The sequence below is a fragment of the Paroedura picta genome, chromosome 4 (genome assembly GCF_049243985.1).
Source record: "Paroedura picta isolate Pp20150507F chromosome 4, Ppicta_v3.0, whole genome shotgun sequence".
NCBI classification, from domain to species: domain Eukaryota; kingdom Metazoa; phylum Chordata; class Lepidosauria; order Squamata; family Gekkonidae; genus Paroedura; species Paroedura picta.
This window is the reverse complement of record NC_135372.1, coordinates 38,480,711-38,498,708: the sequence shown is the minus strand read 5'-3', so window position 1 is coordinate 38,498,708 and position 17,998 is coordinate 38,480,711. Positions and strand designations below refer to the sequence as shown.

At 48.1% G+C, this 17,998-nt stretch overlaps 1 protein-coding gene across 3 annotated transcripts in view; it reads right to left on the bottom strand.

Moving 5' to 3' along the window:
• The window catches only part of ASTN1 (astrotactin 1), a 252,463-nt gene that overhangs the window by 154,703 nt on the left and 79,762 nt on the right, over positions 1-17,998 (bottom strand). For all 3 annotated transcript variants that reach the window (XM_077332504.1, XM_077332503.1, XM_077332502.1), the window contains exon 2: positions 6,126-6,313. In XM_077332504.1, coding sequence (XP_077188619.1) covers positions 6,126-6,313 — 188 coding nt within the window. The remainder of the gene's footprint in view (positions 1-6,125; positions 6,314-17,998) is intronic.

The following is a 17,998-nucleotide window of genomic DNA, read 5'->3' as shown; positions in this document are numbered from 1 at the left end:
GTTAGCGTCGCTGGTGCACCAGCTGCCGCACCGGCCTCTTTCCCCCCCTCTCACTGCACGGGGGGAGGCAGGCGCGGCCGCTGGCAGCCCGGTATGATGGCCTTTGTGGCCCGATACCGGGCTGCAGCCCGGGGGTTGGGGACCCCTGGGCTAGACTAGCGTTATTATCGCCCCCATTTTCATGACATGGGAAACAGAAGAGGGTCTGAGGCTTACAGATAAGTATCTAGCTGCTGAGGGTCATAGTTAGAGGAAAGACAGAGGATGACTGCCAGGTAGAAGAAGGAGAAAAGAAGAGTTGGTTCTTATATGCTGCTTTCCTCTAGCTGAAGAAGTCTCAAAGCAGCTTACAATCGCCTTCCCTTCCCTCTCCCCACAATAAACACCCTGTGAGGTAGGTGGGCCTGAGAGAGCCCTGATATTACTGAAGAAGAAGAGCTGATTCTTATATGCTGCTTTTCTCTACCCAAAGGAGTCTCAAAGTGGCTTACATCCACCTTCCCTTCCTCTCCCCACAACAGACACCCTGTGAGGTGGGTGAGGCTGAGGGAGCCCTGATATTGCTGCTCGGTCAGAACAGCTTTATCAGTGCTGTGGTGAGCCCAAGGTCACCCAGCTGGCTGCATGTGCCAGAGCATGGAATCAAACCTGGCTCGCCAGATTAGAAGTCCGCACTCCTCACCGCTACGCCACGCTGTAAACGTCCAGAACCAGCACAAGTGCTGCAGCGCAAGGAGCTTGCCTCCGTTGACTTGAGCAAACAATCCGGCCCCCACAGTGAGGAGGCAGCCTCCGGAGCAAGGAGGCTCTCGGCACCCTTTGCTGCACTGTTTATGCCATTTATTAATTTTTTTTCTCCAGGACTAATCAAAAACAAAACATGAAGGGAGAGCGCCAGCCCCCGGCAGCAATCTGGGAGAGATATTGACATTCTCATTAAGGCAGGCTTCATTAAACAGCCCCGTCCTCGGTATCAGTGCAGTGCAACGACACATTGTCTCCGGCTAATTGTCTTCCACGGGGAAAAGGGACGGCGCGAGCATCGCTTCAAGACGAAAGCCCGGCTTCTCCCAAATGCTGCTCTTTTGTTTCTTTCCCTCCTTTGGCATCCGCTGCGTTTTCTTTCTCTCCATCTGTCTGTCTGTCTGTCTCTCTGGTTCTTTTTCTTATAAAGTTTCCAGAAGGATAACAGCCCGGAGGGCAGGATAATTACAGGGAGGGATTTGGCTGGCGGTAATAAGGTCGCATCAGCCAGGCGCCTGGCTCTAGATGTTTCAGAAAGACCAAATCAAAGCGGCTGGTGGGGCTTTGTTGGAGGGAAGGGAGGCGCTGATGTGCCCAAAAGGAATTAAGAGTAGGGGAAGGTGGGGTCTTAATGGTATCAGGCATGACACCACAGCACGGAGTTTGGGGGGGGGGGAACTAACTTCCTCCAGTCTGACATCCCTGAGCTTGTTAAGATCTGAGCCCAAACCCTCTCCGATGTTTCTTGGGATGTGCACCAGCCTGCCCCTTCCCTAGCCAACCTGTATTTATTTATTTCATTTAGAACTTGACCTTCTCCCCAATGAGGGACTTGAAGTAGGGATGTCAACCTCCAGGTGGGTCCTGGGGATCCCCTGGAATTATAGCTCATCCCCAGGCTAAAGAGACCAGTTCCCCTGAAGAAAATGGCTGCTCTGGAGGGTGGACTCCATAGCTTTATACTCCACTGGGGTCCCTCCCTGGCCCAAATCCCGCCCACTCCTGGCTCCACCCCCAAAGTCTTCAGGTATTTCCCAACCCAAAGCTGGCAATGCGAACCTGAAGTGACTTACTTTATTCTCTTCTCCTCCCAGTTTATCCTTATAACAACCTGGTGAAGTAGGTCAGATGCGTAACTGCCCAAAGGTGATCCTGGAAGCTGCTATGGTAGAGTAGGGATTTGAATCTGGGTCTCCCAGAACTTAAACTCCCAGAAATTGAGAGCCAGCTTGGTGTGCTGGTTAGGAGTGTGGGCTTCTAATCTGGCGACCCGGGTTTGATTCTCCGCTCCTCCTTCACATGCAACCAATTGGGTGATCTTGGGCTCGCCACAGCACTGATGAAGCTGTTCCAACTCAGCAGTAATGTCAGGGCTCTCTCAGCCTCATCTCCCTCACAGGGTGTCTGTTGTGGGGAGAGGAAAGGAAAGGCGACTGTAAGCCGCTTTGAGACGCCGTTGGGTAGAGAAAAGCGGCATATAAGAACCAGTTTCTTCTTCTTCTTCTTCTTCTTCTTCTTCTTCTTCTTCTTCATCTTCTTCCTCTTCCTCTTCTACTTCTACTTGGGCATGAAATTGGGGTCACTGTGGGTGGGCAGATAGTTGTGAGTTCCTGCATTGTGCAGGGGGTTGGACTAGACGATTCTGGAGGTCCCTTCCAACTCTATGATTCTAGGATTCTAATGGCAGCCACTGGATGCCCCAGATAATGTGCAAAAGTCTATTGCTGGTCACAATGCAAAAGCAACATGCAGCTGAGCATTAAATCTCCATTATACTGCTTTGGCTGAGTCTGCTCTTTCGAACAGGGCAAGTGATGCTCAGGTTAGTTAATCGCAGAGGATAATGCCACACGACAATTATTCCAATCCGCATGGTCAAAGAGGAAGCCCCTCTAACCCTGCTCGCAAGACCAGAAGTTGTGATGGTTTCCCTCCCCTCCCCGCCGCCCTTTTAAAGTATAATACAAATTTGTAACAGGAAAATTGTAGCAGCAGCTAAAAATGGAATGTACAGAATGAAGACACCTCTCATTATGAAGACGGAGGCAAGCACCCGGGAAGGGCCGTCTTCATTACGCTCGGTGCGGCCCATGCTCTGAACTGAAAATGTCAAAATCCTGCACCCGCAGAAGCTGAATTTTGCATCTGACTTAAATTATGTAAATTAAAAGAGCGTGTTGGCTTATTTTTTTGCATAATTGCTTCTGTCCTGACCTTCACGGGGATGGAGAAGAAGCTATTCGGGGCACAGGGGAGGTCACGGAACACATGAAGCTGCTTAAACTAAAGCACAGGGGCAGTCAACCTGTGGTCCTCCAGATGTTCATGGACTACAATTCCCATGAGCCCCTGCCAGCAAACGCTGGCAGGGGCTCATGGGAATTGTAGTCCACGAACATCTGGAGGACCACAGGTTGACTACCCCTGCTAAAGCAGACCCTTTGACTAGCGAGGCCAGCATTGTCCCTTCTGACCAGCATCGGTTCTCCAAGTTCTCCGGGGTCCCGCATCGCCCATGACCTCTTCTAGACTGAGATACTGGGCTCGAACCCAGGACCGCCTTCGCGTAAAGCAGGTGCTCTCCCACTGAGCCACAGCCCTTTCCCAAACACGGGGCGCAGTCCCTGAACAATGGCCCTCTCGCCCAGTTCTCCTTGGGTTTCGCTGCTTTCGCATGGTGCTGCTCACATCCCTTCTGACCTCTCTTTGCAGCCTCGAGGATTAGAAGCCTGTTTTCTTCCAAATAAAACAAAACCTGAGATTCTCGGAACGTCGAGCAATGAGCCTGCTACCGAACGGTGGCTTTTTTCCTTCACTTGTGCAGTACTGATTATATCCCGTTTGTGAGTTTCATAGGCACGCCTCTTGCAAAGCGGCCATTCGGGCTTGGTTAATCTCCCCCCCCCAGTTAGCTGGGGGGGGGACAGCCAGCCTCTGCGGCTGCTCATTAGTATTATTATTACTAATTAGATTTGTATTTATTATTTTCTTTATTATTTATTAATTGGATTTCTATCCCGCTGCTCCCGGCATAGCTGGCTCATGGCGGCTCGCCACCATAAAACCAGGACAGTTCCAATGAAACGACTCCCATAAAACATCAATGTCCATTAAGCAATAACAGCATGGGTTGCTTATACTAGTAAAATATGTATCAACTTCTCCAGCATCGTCCTTCGATTTTGGTCACCGGGAAAGCCAGCTTGGTGCAGTGGTTAGGAGTGCAGACTTCGATTCTGGCAAGCCCAGTTTGATTCCGTGCTCCCCCACGTGCAACCAGCTGGGTGACCCTGGGCTCACCACAGCACTGATCAAGCTGTTCTGACCGAGCAATAATATCAGGGCTCTCTCAGCCTCACCACCCTCACAGGGGTTGTGGGGAGAGGAAAGGGAATGCGACTGTAAGCTGCTTTGAGACTCCTTCGGGTACAGAAAAGCGGCATTTAAGAACTAACTCTTCTTCTTCTTCAGTAATATCAGGGCTCTCTCAGCCTCACCTCCCTCACAGGGTGTCTGTTGTGGGGAGATGAAAGGGAAGGCAATTGTAAGCCGCTTTGAGACTCCTTCGGGTAGAGAAAAGCGGCATGTAAGAAATAACTCTTCTTCTAAATCTTGTATATACCGCCCTATCCAGGAAAGTCACAGCTCAGAATTCTTCTACCCAGTGGCAACTTCCTGTTTTAAGGCACATGACCATAGTGTAGTACTTTTTAAAAAGACAAACATGTTAGCTAAAAAAGCATCCTGGCCAGTGTAGGAGGGGATGGTACTAACTGCGGTCATGCTCATATAAGAGGAGCCATTGCTACCTATGGCAAATATGCGCCAACTTCTGAATAAGCATTCAGAACAAAGGTAGCAGTACAGGAAGGCCAGGATACGCATGAGCCCTTGCAGATGTTTTTTGACTTGATCTACTATGTGATGCACTGCAATCATATGTTCTCCCCCAACTCCAACCAAGTATCCAACCAGTCTCATTGAACATACCAGTATCCATACTAGTCCTTGTACAATTGGGATACAGTCCCACCCCTTAGGGGGCCTACCATCGCCCCAGTTTACATCTGATTTACATCTGATTGACATAGCCAGGAACAGATGAACTAAGGAAAAATGGGCCTAATGAGGTACTGTTCTTATCTGTTTAGATTGTATTTTATGGGTTTTTAAAAATATTTTTACTATGTTGTGAGCTGTCATGAGCCAGCTTGTATGAGAGTGGCAGGGAAAATCTAATAATAAACAAATAGACATGCATTCCTGTCCTCAGAACTTAATTTCCAGGCACACAGGGGCCCTATTCAGAGACAGCACATTGAGAGACGGGGGCTTAAGCCACCCTTGATCTTTTTCCTGACCTAAACTAATCCCAAATAGTTGCTATTTGCCCCACTACAGAAACATCTCTGTGCTGCTGCTGCTGCTGCTGCTGAAGAAGAGCTGGGGAGGGGGGAGGGCTGTACCCTGCTTTTTATTACCCAATGGAGTCTCAAAGCTGCTTACAATCGCCTTCCCTTTCTCTCCCCACAACAGACACCCTGTGAAGTAGGTGAGGCTGAGAGAGCTCTGAGAGAACTGTGACTGACCCAGGATCATCCCACAAGCTTCAAGTGGAGGAGGAGGAGGAGTGGGGAATCGAACCCAGTTCTCCAGATTACCGGCCACTGGTCTTAACCACTGCAGCAACCCAGCTATCAGTGATGGTGGGCTCTGCATAAGTTTCCCAATGGAGCAAAGAGCATCTGCCTAGAGTCATTTCAGGGATGCTAGAAAAGTGGTGTGGGGGCTACAGTTACGAGCCCCACTCCCCATACACCAAGCCCTGCAAATAACCGGAAGTCCCAAGCATGTAACTCCCAGAGGATGTCCAGCTGACAGCAGTGAGGACATACGAGGGGCTGGGCACAGGGAAAGTCTATCAATGAAGTAAGTTAACCTCCTAAGGAAGCACCTTTCCAATATGTGTTGAACTTCTCATCATGGGAAATCTGGTGGCAGAAAACCACAGGGCAATTTTGCTGGCCTTACTAAAGCCCTTCCAGCATCTCTCAAAATGCTCTAGATGGTGAACACCCGCTTCCCATTTTCCTAGAGGTAACATTTTCATGACAAATCCAGTGGTAGCCTTTAATCCAGGGGTAGTCACTGTGGCCCTCCAGATGTCCATGTACTACAATTCCCATGAGCCCCTGCTAGCATTCGCTGGCAGAAGCTCATGGGAATTGTAGTCCATGGACATCTGGGGGGCCGCAGTTTGACTGCCCCTGCTTTAATCCAGCCTTTGTATTCAAAACATGCCCTCTGGACAACAGTCTCCTGCTAAGAGCAAAAAGGGCAGGAGGACCACATCTGCAGTTCAGGACAATTGGGGTCCTCACCATTACAGAGATATGAAGGATCCTCAGCTCTTCTTCCGCCGACTCGCTCTGAGGCTCTTCGGTTGGTTCCAGGCCGGGAAGGCTAGGGGTGCCATCTTGGTGGTGAATATGGAAGAGCAAGGTGCCATTCTCCAGCCACTGCTGTCTCCAACGCACCAATGGGATGTCTTCTGTGTTCCCGGATATTTCTGTGGATAAAGGAAGAAGACTGATACAACCAGTGGAGGGTACCGTACACCACCTTGAGAAAATTTGTTGATATCTCTCTCCAACAGGGGTTCTCAACCATCTCGAGCTGGGACCCACTTCTAAATTGACTCTCCTTCGGGGCGCTGTCTTGAAAAGTAATTTCATACCACAACTTTCTCCTACTCCCTTACTTGAAAAGTGAGAATATATTAGTGGACACTCAGCAAGTTTTTAAATTTGCCATTGTTAGGATTGATAACTCTCATTATGTCCCCCAAAGAATTTACTCAGGGGCCCTAGTCCCAAACAGGTGAAACTAGCCTCAACCATAAAGTGACCAGAATTTAGGGACCATAAGGCGGGACACGCTGTGGCAGTGGGGGCCTCCCTCCCTCCGACTGGGCTCACCTGGCCTCCCGCAAGCCCGTCTTGTGCGCCTGTGCGGCGTCGGCGCAGGTCAGATGGGGGCCGAGGGCAGGCCTCTGCCTGGGGCGCCTGTGCAGGCCAGCCATTGGGCCAGCCGGGGCAGAGCGCTGCTGCCAGCCATCCTGCTGGCCAGGGGGGGGGGGCAGGGAGGGAGGGAGGCAGGGAGGGGGTTCCGGGTGGCGGGACTTTTAAGGACCCGGGTGGGACGCTGGACGAAGACCAGGAAAGCGCTAGTGCCCGCGGGAGTCGGGACTGATGGGCAGCTGACTCAACCAGTGCCAGGGCCTTTTTAGATTTGGCCCCAGCCTGGTGGAACACAGTGCCTAATGAGATCAGGGTCCCGCAGGACCTTAACCAGTTCACACGCCTGTAAGACAGGGCTGTTACGCCAGGCCTACGGCTGAGGCCAGAACTAACACTGAGAACATTCTGCTCTCCCTGATCAAAAAGTCCACCCACAGGCACCACTTTAAATGTTCCACGTGACACCCAGTAAATTTTAATTGCTTATGCAAGAAGAGGCAGCCATAGATTTTTTTTTATAATGAAACAGATTGTATTTCAAGACTGAAATTACATTTTAAAATTTAGGTGTATTGTATTTTAACCCCGTTGTAAGCCACCTTCTGGGAAATAGTGGGGTAAAAATCTAAAAATAACAAAAAAAAAGTACATTATTTATGTATTTGTTTGCATACCACCCCTCCTTGTGAATGGTCTCAGGGTGGTTCTCAGCATATGATTAGATATCAATAAAACATCCATAAAACCACAAAAGAGCACTAATAATTACCCCCACCCAACCCTTTAATCTTCTCTGTCCACTGTCAGGCTGTTCACTTATAGATGGGTACCCTTGGAGGGGGGAGAGAATACATTTCTGAAAATAAAAGGGGAGAGAAGAGGGAGGAAAAAAAGGAAGGCTCAACTAGATTATAGTTTGCCAAGATCTCAACCACAGGCCTAGAGGAAGAGTGACCTGTGGAAATTTGGTAGTGCTGTTGAGAAGCCAAAAATATTGCATGCTCAGTTCCCATACAATGCATTGGTAAAACTCAAGCTGGCCAACAAGCTGTTCTTCTCCCAGTATACCCTGTTCCACCACCTCCCTCCTGATCTCAAGACCCACCTGTGAGTGTTTGATCAATTTTTGGTACCCGCCCACTACTTGAGAACCATTACTCTAGAAGAGTAATGTTCTCTGAGTAATCTTCTGGCTGAAATCCCAAGGAAAGTGGAAGGATGCGCCGTCCAAGCTTAGACGCTGCATGTGTGCATATGTTATGGGAACAGCAGAACGAATCAAACACGCAGAGAACGTGGAAACTCCTCAGCCTGTGCCTGGGACAGGACCAGACTTCTGGGTTCTTAAAAGTGCATAAACTTGGACCAACATGCAGCTTCTACAAGTAGCATCTCAACCTTGGCTGACAACAATATCGTCCAATTTGGTTGATCCCGAGGTGGCAGATTTCCCTACAAAAGGTACTCCATCCTCTGAAGAAGGGAGACCAAACTGTTGCTCTCCAGATGTCCATGGACTACAATTCCCATGAGCCCCTGCCAATATGATGGACATCCATGGATATCTAGAGAGCCACAATTTGGCCACCCGTGCTATAAAGAGACTATTACAACAGCAAGACCACCTCAGGGCTGGGGTAAGGACTTCTGCCAGGTTCCTCCTCCTGCAGATCTGCGACTTGAACAGCTTCAGTTCATTTGCTTGATTGGAACCTCAGATGACACTATAAGCAGCGAAAGACTCTGCTACATCTCTTTTGTGTTGCCTTCTGCTCTCGATTCCCATTTCTGCACTGAGCTCTCTGCCCTGTAACCTCACAGAATCCCTTGCCTGAATGGGCCTGTTTTCTGTGTCTGGTCCTTTCCCTCCAAGGTCCCATCCCAATCGTTGTGCTAAGGATGGGTTTCTCATTTTGGGTTCTTGTTAAGCCTCAAGCACATGGCATGGCTTGAATTGGGGACCTTATTATTGCCTGGCAGGGATTTAACCCAGTGTGGAATCATCCAACTGTGGCCGAAGGAGACCAAACCCATCGGCCTGCTTGCAACAGAAGGTCACAGAGGGTCAAATGGTTCTGCCCTGAAAGATTTTCCTGCGGTCAAGTTTGGTCACTGGCCTAAACTAACAGTCTCCGAGTGTAACAGATGTTCAACGGATCATCTCTAGCCAACATCCTTGGCCTTACCTTGACCTACAATTCAGGTCTGCGTTTGTTGCTTATTGATTCTAATTTATTTAGCCATTTGCATCCTAGGATTTGAGGACAACATATAAAGCCCCTCCATTTTGGCCTTACAAACCCGGGAGGCTGGTTAGGCTGAGAAAGACAAGAGCGACGTGACCAGACCAAGATCACCCGCAGTCCTAAGCAGAGTTATACTCTTCTAAATCTACTGAAGTCAATGGGGTTAGAAGGGTACAACTCTGCTTAGGACTGCACTATCAGTGAGCTCCAGGGCTCAGCAGGGATTTGGACCCAGATCTTCCAAGCCCAAAGCTCTATGCATTTCACCTCATTGGTTTCATTTGCTCCATTCTGCTTGTTCTGTCTACATTACTGTTTATTAACTCTCAGCCCTGATAGAAATCAGAGCTTGGGTTGAGCTTGGTTTTTAAAACATGACGTCTCTTTGCCCCCAGAATGGACAAACAACCCTTCCCGAATTCTGCAATTGGGTAACGTTTTCAAGTTCCCAATGTGATTCTCAAAGTAACTGTTCCCTCCTCCTGATGCCTCCCGGTTATTTTTCTTCCGGTCTATTAAATCAAACAGTACATTTGTTTTGTACTGGCTGAACTTGTCAGGGACTTGCAAAGTAAATGTTTCAGCCCTACACAGATCTTCAAGAGGCAAGTTGAACTGAGTGTAAGAATAAAGGAGAGGAGCGGCAGATAAACTTGTACGGACACAGCAGCTTTTTACCAGTTCCAGTTTAACCAGGCCAAACAAGGTGTCTGGAAAGTTAATCTCTTTTTTTTAAAGTTCCCCTCTTGGATTACAGAGTAACTGGAACTTGATGATGATGAAGATGAAAAAAAGGAGCTGTTTTTTAAATATCCTGATTTTCATTACCCGAAAAAGTCCCAAGGCAGCTTTCAAACCTACCTTTCCCTCCCTCTCTCCACAACAGACACCCTATGAGGTAGGTGGGGCTGAGAGAGCTCTAAGAGAACTGCTCCATGAAAACAGCTCTAAGAGAGCTCTAAGAACTGTGGCTAACCCAAGGTCACCCAGCTGGCTACATGCGGAGGAGCAGGGAATCAGAGTCCACCGCTCTTAACCACTACAGCACACCGGTTCTCTAACCACTGTACCAGACTGGCTCACAACATATCATGCCAGGCTCCCTTTACTGACATGCCTAAAGTCACTGGTTGCAAACCTGCAGTCTGCACTCATAGGCATCAGGGTGAACAACTCCTGTAGAGCACTGATCTCCAGCACCTGCAGCCTCCTTGTGTCTCTTCCAAGACCACCACCACACAGCCTGGCTGACCCACAAAAGCATAAGCCCTGGCGCATCTCAGCAACACCCCCCTCCTCGCTCTTCCACGGGGCCTTGATGCACAGTGTGCTCCGAGGAGGGCTTTGGTTAGCAGGATGCATCAGGCAGACCTAGGAACAACTCATCTGCCGCTGAATAGCTCCTCTGAAGGGCAGAGCATTCAAAAGAGCCACAGGATGCTGTGCATAAAAAGCAGCTGGAAAGAGAGGTCAGAACAGGGCCCCTGCTGGGAGTCATTCCACACACCTGTTCCCTTTCATGCCACACTTAGTATCTCTACCTGACCTGGATAGCCCAGGTAAGCCTGATCTCATCCAATCTCGGAAGCTCAGCAGGGTCGGCCCTGGCTAACACTTGGAAGGGCGACTTCCAAGGAATACCAGGGCCATGATGCAGGGGCAGGCCACCTCTGGAAGTTTCTTGCCTTGCATCCAGACAGTCTTAGGATCTCCTGACTTGTCTTGGCTGTAGCATGTGCGAAAAGGATCTAGGAGTCTTAGTAGACCATATACTGAACTTGAGTCAGCAGTGTAACTCGGTGGATAAAAAGACAAATGGGATTTTGGGATGTATCAAACAGAGTATTGTGTCCAGATCACTCTGCTCTGGTTCAGCCTCACTTGGAGTACTGTGTTCAGTTTTGGGCACCCCAGTTGAAGAGGGATGTTGACAAACTGGAGCATGTCCAGAGGAGGGCAACAAAGATGGTGAGGGGTTTGGAGACCAAGACGTATGAGGAAAGTTTGGGGGAGCTTGGTCTGTTTAGCCTAGAGTGGAGATGACTGAGAGGGGATCTGATAGCCCTCTTCAAGTATTTAAAAGGCTGCCATGTGGAGGATGGAGCAGAGTTGTTCTCTCTTGCCCCAGAGGGACAGACCAGAACAAATAGGATGAAATTTATTCAAAAGAAATTTCATCTAAACATCCGGAAGAAGTTCCTGACAGTTAGAGCGGTTTCTCAGTGGAACAGGCTTCCTCAGGAGGTGGTGGGTTCTCCATCTTTGGAGATTTTTAAACAGAGGCTGGATAGCCATCTGACGGAGAGGCTGATTCTGTGAAGGCTCAAGGGGATGGCAAGTTACAGTGGGCGAGCAACAGGGTTATGAGTGTCCTGCACAGTGCAGAGGGTTGAACTAGATTACCCAGTAGGTCCCTTCCAACTCTATGATTCCATGATTCAATGATTCTATATTACACACACACATCTGGAAGACGTTCCTGACAGTTAGAATGGTTTCTCAGTGGAACAGGCTTCTTCAGGAGGTGGTAAAACATCTTTGGAATGTTTTACTGTATAGCCATCTGACAGAGAGGCTGATTCTATGAAGGATCAAGGAGGTGGCAGGTGACAGTGGATGAGCGATAGGGTGGTGAGTGTCCTGCACAGTGCAGGGGGCTGGACTGGATGGCCCTTGGTGGTCTCTCCCAGCTCTGTATGATTCTGATGCCATACAATAAATAAACACTATGTATCTCAGGTCTCCATGGTCCCCTGGTTTCTTTCCATCTTCCTCTCCCGGGTCAGACTCCTTGGTTAGCATCTGCTTGTCATTCGGACTACTGAGATTGTCTGTGGCTTGGGGAAGAGTCCTCCTTAGACTTGGGTCACATCTGACGCCGCCATACGCCACGTTCTGAAGGGTAATGAGCGCTTGCCTTTAGTGTTATTAACCCCTGGCTCCAGATGGCTATTTTTTAAAAAAAAGATCTAAGGTGTTAGAAGTTAATACTCGTGTTAATGGCTTCCCATCCAAAGCCTTAATGGGAGACACACGGGGGAAGCAGAGCCGCCATCAATATCTTTCAAGGCGCTGAACTTGAAATCTGTGCTTTTCAGCTCTTTCCCTCACTGGCCCTGGATCTGATGCCCCATCATATAGATTCATGAGCTGTATCCCTTTGTTCAGAGTAATGTAACAGGCTCACGCACGCCTAATTTAACATTCCAAGGGCACGTGGCGCCAGTCCTTGGAGGAGGGGATGTGGATAGGCGGCCACTGGACAGAGAATCGTTGTCCTTCCAAGGTCACCATCCACATGGCTCGGCATCAGGAGCTACTTCGAAGGGTTGTCCTTGGCACAAAATGAACACGGAGGGAGCGGGGTGATGGTATTGAAGGACTTCGGGACCTACAGACCCAAGTCGCTTCAACAGCTGAGGAGGGGGCTTTAGGGAGTGGAGACCAGGCACCGTAAGGAGAGATCGAAACCAGGAGAGATCGAAACCTTGGCGTAATCCACCAAGAAGTTCTCCTGTGCAACCCCATTGGATTGCCTGTAACAGGGCTGGGTCCATGTCAGTCCAGTCCTTTTTAATCGAGGCAGCTATATATTCATCACATGACTACAGGAGAAACAAGGCAGCTTGTATACACCAGTGTGGTACAGTAGAATCATAGAATCATAGAGCTGGAAGGGGCCATACAGGCCATCTAGTCCAACCCCCTGCTCAACGCAGCATCAGCCCAGTAGTTATGGCGTACGTCCAGATCAGGGAGATCCAGGTTTCTTTCATTGCTTAACCACGTAGCTCACTGGAGGCCCTTGGGCAAGTCACACTCTCACAGTCTAACCCAAGAATTCCCTACCAGGGGCCTATGTACCCACAGGGGTGCACAGGAGCTCCAGAGGGGGTCCACGGCCTTTCCCCTCCTGCCATAATGGACTCAGGCACAAGCTGGTCGATTCCAATGCTCTCCTTGCCAAGCAAGAGCAAGTTCTCTTGTGGTTTCCTGCACACGAGAGGGGGCAAAGCCCGCATACCTACTCCCGCCTTAAACCGCCTCCTCTCTGTCCCTCCTCAGTTCTCCTAGAACCTGAGTATTAGTGCAGATGGTGATGTCACTTCCAGTGGGTACAGCAGGGGGGCACAGCCTACTGACATCACTTCCGGGGATCCTTGAATTTATTTATTTGTTTGTTTGTTTATTTAATTTTTAGCCTGCCACTCCCAAAAGGCACGTGGCAGGTTACAAACTATAAAAAACCCAATAAAATTCCCCTGAAAACGATATGAATTACACAGTACAAGAATCCAAGATGCAATGCGGTGGGTTAAAATAACTAAAAGACCCCACCTACCCAAAACCTCCGGGGGGGGGGGATATGGGAGAATTGATCTCCAGCCGCCGATAAAATGTTAAAAAGGATAAGATGTTAAAAAAAAAGGGGGGGGGGTCCCAGATCTTCCTTAGCACGCCGGCCTCAACAATAGAGCTGGTAGAAGAGGTCCGTCTTACAGGCCCTGCGAAAAGCTTGTAAGCCTGAAGCTGAAAGCTGAAGCCTGAAATATTATTTCAGGGTTCCTCCATGATCAAAAGGTTGAAAAGGGTTGGTCTAATCTGTCTCACGGGGTAGATGTAAAGATAAAACAGAGAAGAGGTAGGCGAAGGACACTGCTTGGAGATGGGGAGGGATTAAAATGTGAACTGAGAGATCCAAATTGCCCTCTGCCCTCAGGGTTGGGTCTGAGAAACTGTTGCATGCTCTCCAGAATTAACTAGCCATCCCCACCTCAAAGCCATTTTTAAAGCATTATGATGTGACAGTCTTTTGAACAAAGTAGAAGCAAAGAATTATGAATCAAAATAATTTACGCTTTACGCAGCCATTGTATTCATCAAAAAGCATCTAGAAATTTACAATTAAAATTAGGTCATCTTTGATTAAGGATGATCCACACCTCCCTCCCCCTGTCTGAATTTTTGTGTCATCTTTCTTTTGGGTTCTATGTTTCATGCTTTCTTTTGTCTTCTTTGTAATGGATGATTTTCATAATATCAAGAGCCAGCTTGGTGTAGTGGTTAAGAGTGGCAGCCTCTAATCCGGAGAGAAGGGCTTGAATCTCCGCTCCTCCACATGCAGCCAGCTGGGTGAACTTGGGCCAGTCACAGTTCTTCCAGAGCTCTCTCAGTCCCACCTGCCACAGGATGTCTGTTGTGGGGAGAGCGTGGGAAAGCAATTACAAACAGCTTTGAGATTCCTTTGGGTAGTGAAAAATAGAGTATAAAAACCAGGTCTTCTTCTTCTCATACAGACTTGCTGCAGGTCTGCCACTGCAAAGGGAGAGAAATGCACACTTGTTCATTTCTAAAAGTGCCCTTGCCCTGCAGGACTGCAGGATGTCTTCCTCTCTCAGGCAGAACATTTGAAAGTGGGGATGTGATGAACTGTACACAAGCTTTTCTCAATCTTTTTGCCACACCCTCGGAAGTCACATGTCACCAGAAGGGACATGCTGTTCCGTTCCCCTACCACCACCTGCACAGTTAAGTTAAAGTGGGAATACTTACTTCTCTGGACTGTATTCAAATGGGTAGCCGTGTTGGTCTGAAGTAACACAATAAAATCAGAGTCCAGTAGCACCGTTAAGACCAACAAAGATTTATTCAGGGTGTGAGCTTTCGAGTGCAAGCACTCTTCCTCAGATACTTGCACTCAAAAGCTCATGCCTTGAATAAAACTTTGTTGGTCTTAAAGGTGCTACTGGACTCTGATTTTATTTCTCTGGACTCTAGTCGCTACCACACGTGATGAGCCTCAGACAGCAAGGATACACATGGCTGTGGCCCCTCCCCTTTTTACCCCCTCCTGGCCCATTATTGGCTATTTGGTGGGGTGACATGACAATATATATTTTAATTCTTTTAAAAAATTGTCAAGTGACATGACCATATATGGTCATATATAGTCATGTCATGTGACAATTTTTCTAATTAAAATATATTAAAAATTAATTCACTTCCAATTGGTGAAACCCTTCCAGGGTCACTGCAAAACCCCAGTTTCGCAACCCCCTGGTGGAGAAAGCCTGCTGCACACAGTGGAATCACATAGCCCCTCCCTGAAGTGCCTGTATTGTGGTCCTGTAAACAAGCCATAACAAAACCACAAAGACAATCAGGTTTGTTCCAGTGAGATGAAAATTAAGAGGAAAGTGACACAGCACAGTTCCAAATCTGCAAATAAGCCACCTTGGTGTAGTGGCTAGGAGTGTGGACTTCTAATCTGGCGAGCGGGGTTTGATTCCCCACTCCCCCACATGCAGCCAGCTGGGCAACTTTGGGCTCGCCACAGCACTGATAAAGCTGTTCTGACCTAGCAGGAATATCAGGGCTCACTCAGCCTCACCTCCCTCACAGGGTGTCTGTTGTGGGGAGAGAAAAGGGAAGGCGAACGTAAGCCGCTTTGAGACTCCTTTGGGTAGAGAAAAGTGGCACATAAGAACCAACTCTCCTCTTCTTCTTCTTCTTCTTCTTCTTCTTCTTCTTCTTCTTCTTCTTCTTCTTCTTCTTCTTCTTCTTCTTCTTCTTCTTCTTCTTCTTCTTCTTCTTCTTCTTCTTCTTCTTCTTCTTCTTCTTCTTCTTCTTCTTCTTCTTCTTCTTCTTCTTCTTCTTCTTCTTCTTCTTCTTCTTCTTCTTCTTCTTCTTCTTCTTCTTCTTCTTCTTCTTCTTCTTCTTCTTCTTCTTCTTCTTCTTCTTCTTCTTCTTCTTCTTCTTCTTCTTCTTCTTCTTCTTCTTCTTCTTCTTCTTCTTCTTCTTCTTCTTCTTCTTCTTCTTCTTCTTCTTCTTCTTCTTCTTCTTCTTCTTCTTCTTCTTCTTCATCTTCATCATCATCATCATCATCATCATCATCATCATCATCATCATCATCATCATCATCATCATCAAGGCCTGGATCCTGTGGTCCACGGAAGCAAGGACTGCAGGATCTTTCCCATTCTTTCCTCCCCCTGCAGCCATTTACAATTCAGGGAAAGTAGATTCCCAGGGTTGGGGGACTTGTACATGCTAACTGGTCAGCTGGCTATGGTGGGCCGGGGGAAGGGCAAAATCACACCTTTTCTTTCTGTTTCTTCAATGCATCGCTGCTTAGACAAGAGGGAGAAAGGACACCTATTCCCTTCTTCTTCCCCACTAATGGGACCTGGCCATTGCAGCTATTCGTACAACGCAAGTCTCTCAACTGGCTAGAGAGAGAGGGTGAAGATCCAGGACTGTCAGCGCTTTCCCTTGGTGGCTCACAAGATCCACACAAATATCAGGTGAAAGCCAATTCATTGGAGCAATTCAATTGCAAACAAATTCAGAATCATCAAGATGATTAGGGGGTTTGAGCACCTTCCCTATGAGGGAAGGCTGAACAGTCAGTTTAGAAAAGAGGAGACTAAGAGGGGACAAGGTACCGACTTATTAGATTCTGCACAGGAGGGAGAGAGTTGGCAACAAGAGCATTTTCTCCCTGCCCCCAAACACTAGAACTGGAGGAGCATCCAATGAAGCCGGTAGGCCGTAGATTCATGAAGGACAAAAGGAAAGACTTCTTTCCACAAAGAGTGATTAATATGCAGAATTTGCTGCCAGAGGACATAGTGATGGACACTAGCACAGACAGATTTAAAAGAGGATGAGGCAGCTTACTGGAGCACAGATCTATCGGTGGCTACTAGCCATGGTGACGGAAGGAAACCTCCATGTTCAGAGGCAGTCAGCTTCTGAATCCCAGTGCCAGGAGGCAACATTAGGGGAAGGCCTCAGCTTCCACACCCTATTGCTGACCCTCCAGGGGAACTGGTTGATGGCTTTGTGAGACAGGATACTGGGCTAGAGGGAACATAAGAACATAAACGGGGTCATGTTGGATGAGGTTAATGGCCCATCCAATCCAATGCTCAGTCACACAGTGGCCAAAATCCAGGTGTCAACAGGACTTCCATCAGCATACCCAGATGACTGATCTGATCCAGCAGGGCTCTTCTTGTGTTCTTATCCCTACATTTGACCAACTGTACAATCCCTTTAAGGTCATTTCAAGGCCCTAACCTAAGAGAAAATCAATTTCCCACTGGGAAAACAGGCAGAGGTGGCTTGAAAAAGATGGATGCCTATTAATTCCAGTTCTCAGGTAGGGAGGAATGGTTCTTCCCCAGCTGCAGACTGGGAACAGGGACAAGGAACGGTAGAACTAAAAATATTTTCCACCCAAGCAGAGTTGCTGGAGAAATTCAGCCCCCTTCCTCTTTAAGTTATGGGGCAGATGGGACAGGTGGGGAAAGATACATCTGGAAGCCCATTGTCACTGTACTTGGGACATGAAATGAACCTGGCTCCCTTATAACAGTTTACCTGTGCACTGTGCTAATGTTCGAGAAAGGCACCTGACTGATTCAATACCACCCCAGATATTAAAGGGAGATAGGGATATATCTTTAGATACAAGTCAGACATTCTCACCTAGCTAATTTGCAAGCACTGGATAAAGGGGATTGTCTCAATGATCAAGGAATAGCAGGACAACTTTTTTTTATTAAACCACTGATGAGCTTGTATGTTGACCGGTGTTCACTGGGGATCAATATTTTTCTGTTTGCCGATCAGCGGTCTTGCCATCCAACATTTTTATAGTGCTTTTGGTGGGCAAAGTCTTTTACAGTCCTAGTCTAATTCATCCTCCTGACGGCCCTAAGGAGGTAGGTGGTCACGAGTTCTAATGTTTTAAGCAAATCCGTGACAGCAAAGTCTCACCACTTAAACTAGTAGCGCAGGAGGCCAGGCTCTCTCTGCCATGCACCGAAAGTTACAGAGTCATGTGTAATACATCGTTCTATCTCTGCCCATTTAATCCCATGTGCCACAGGCTCCAAGAGAGTTCAAGGGAAAAAGAAAGAGAAGATCTGGGTTTTTATACGCCACTTTTTTACTACCCAGAGGAGTCTCAAAGCGGCTTAC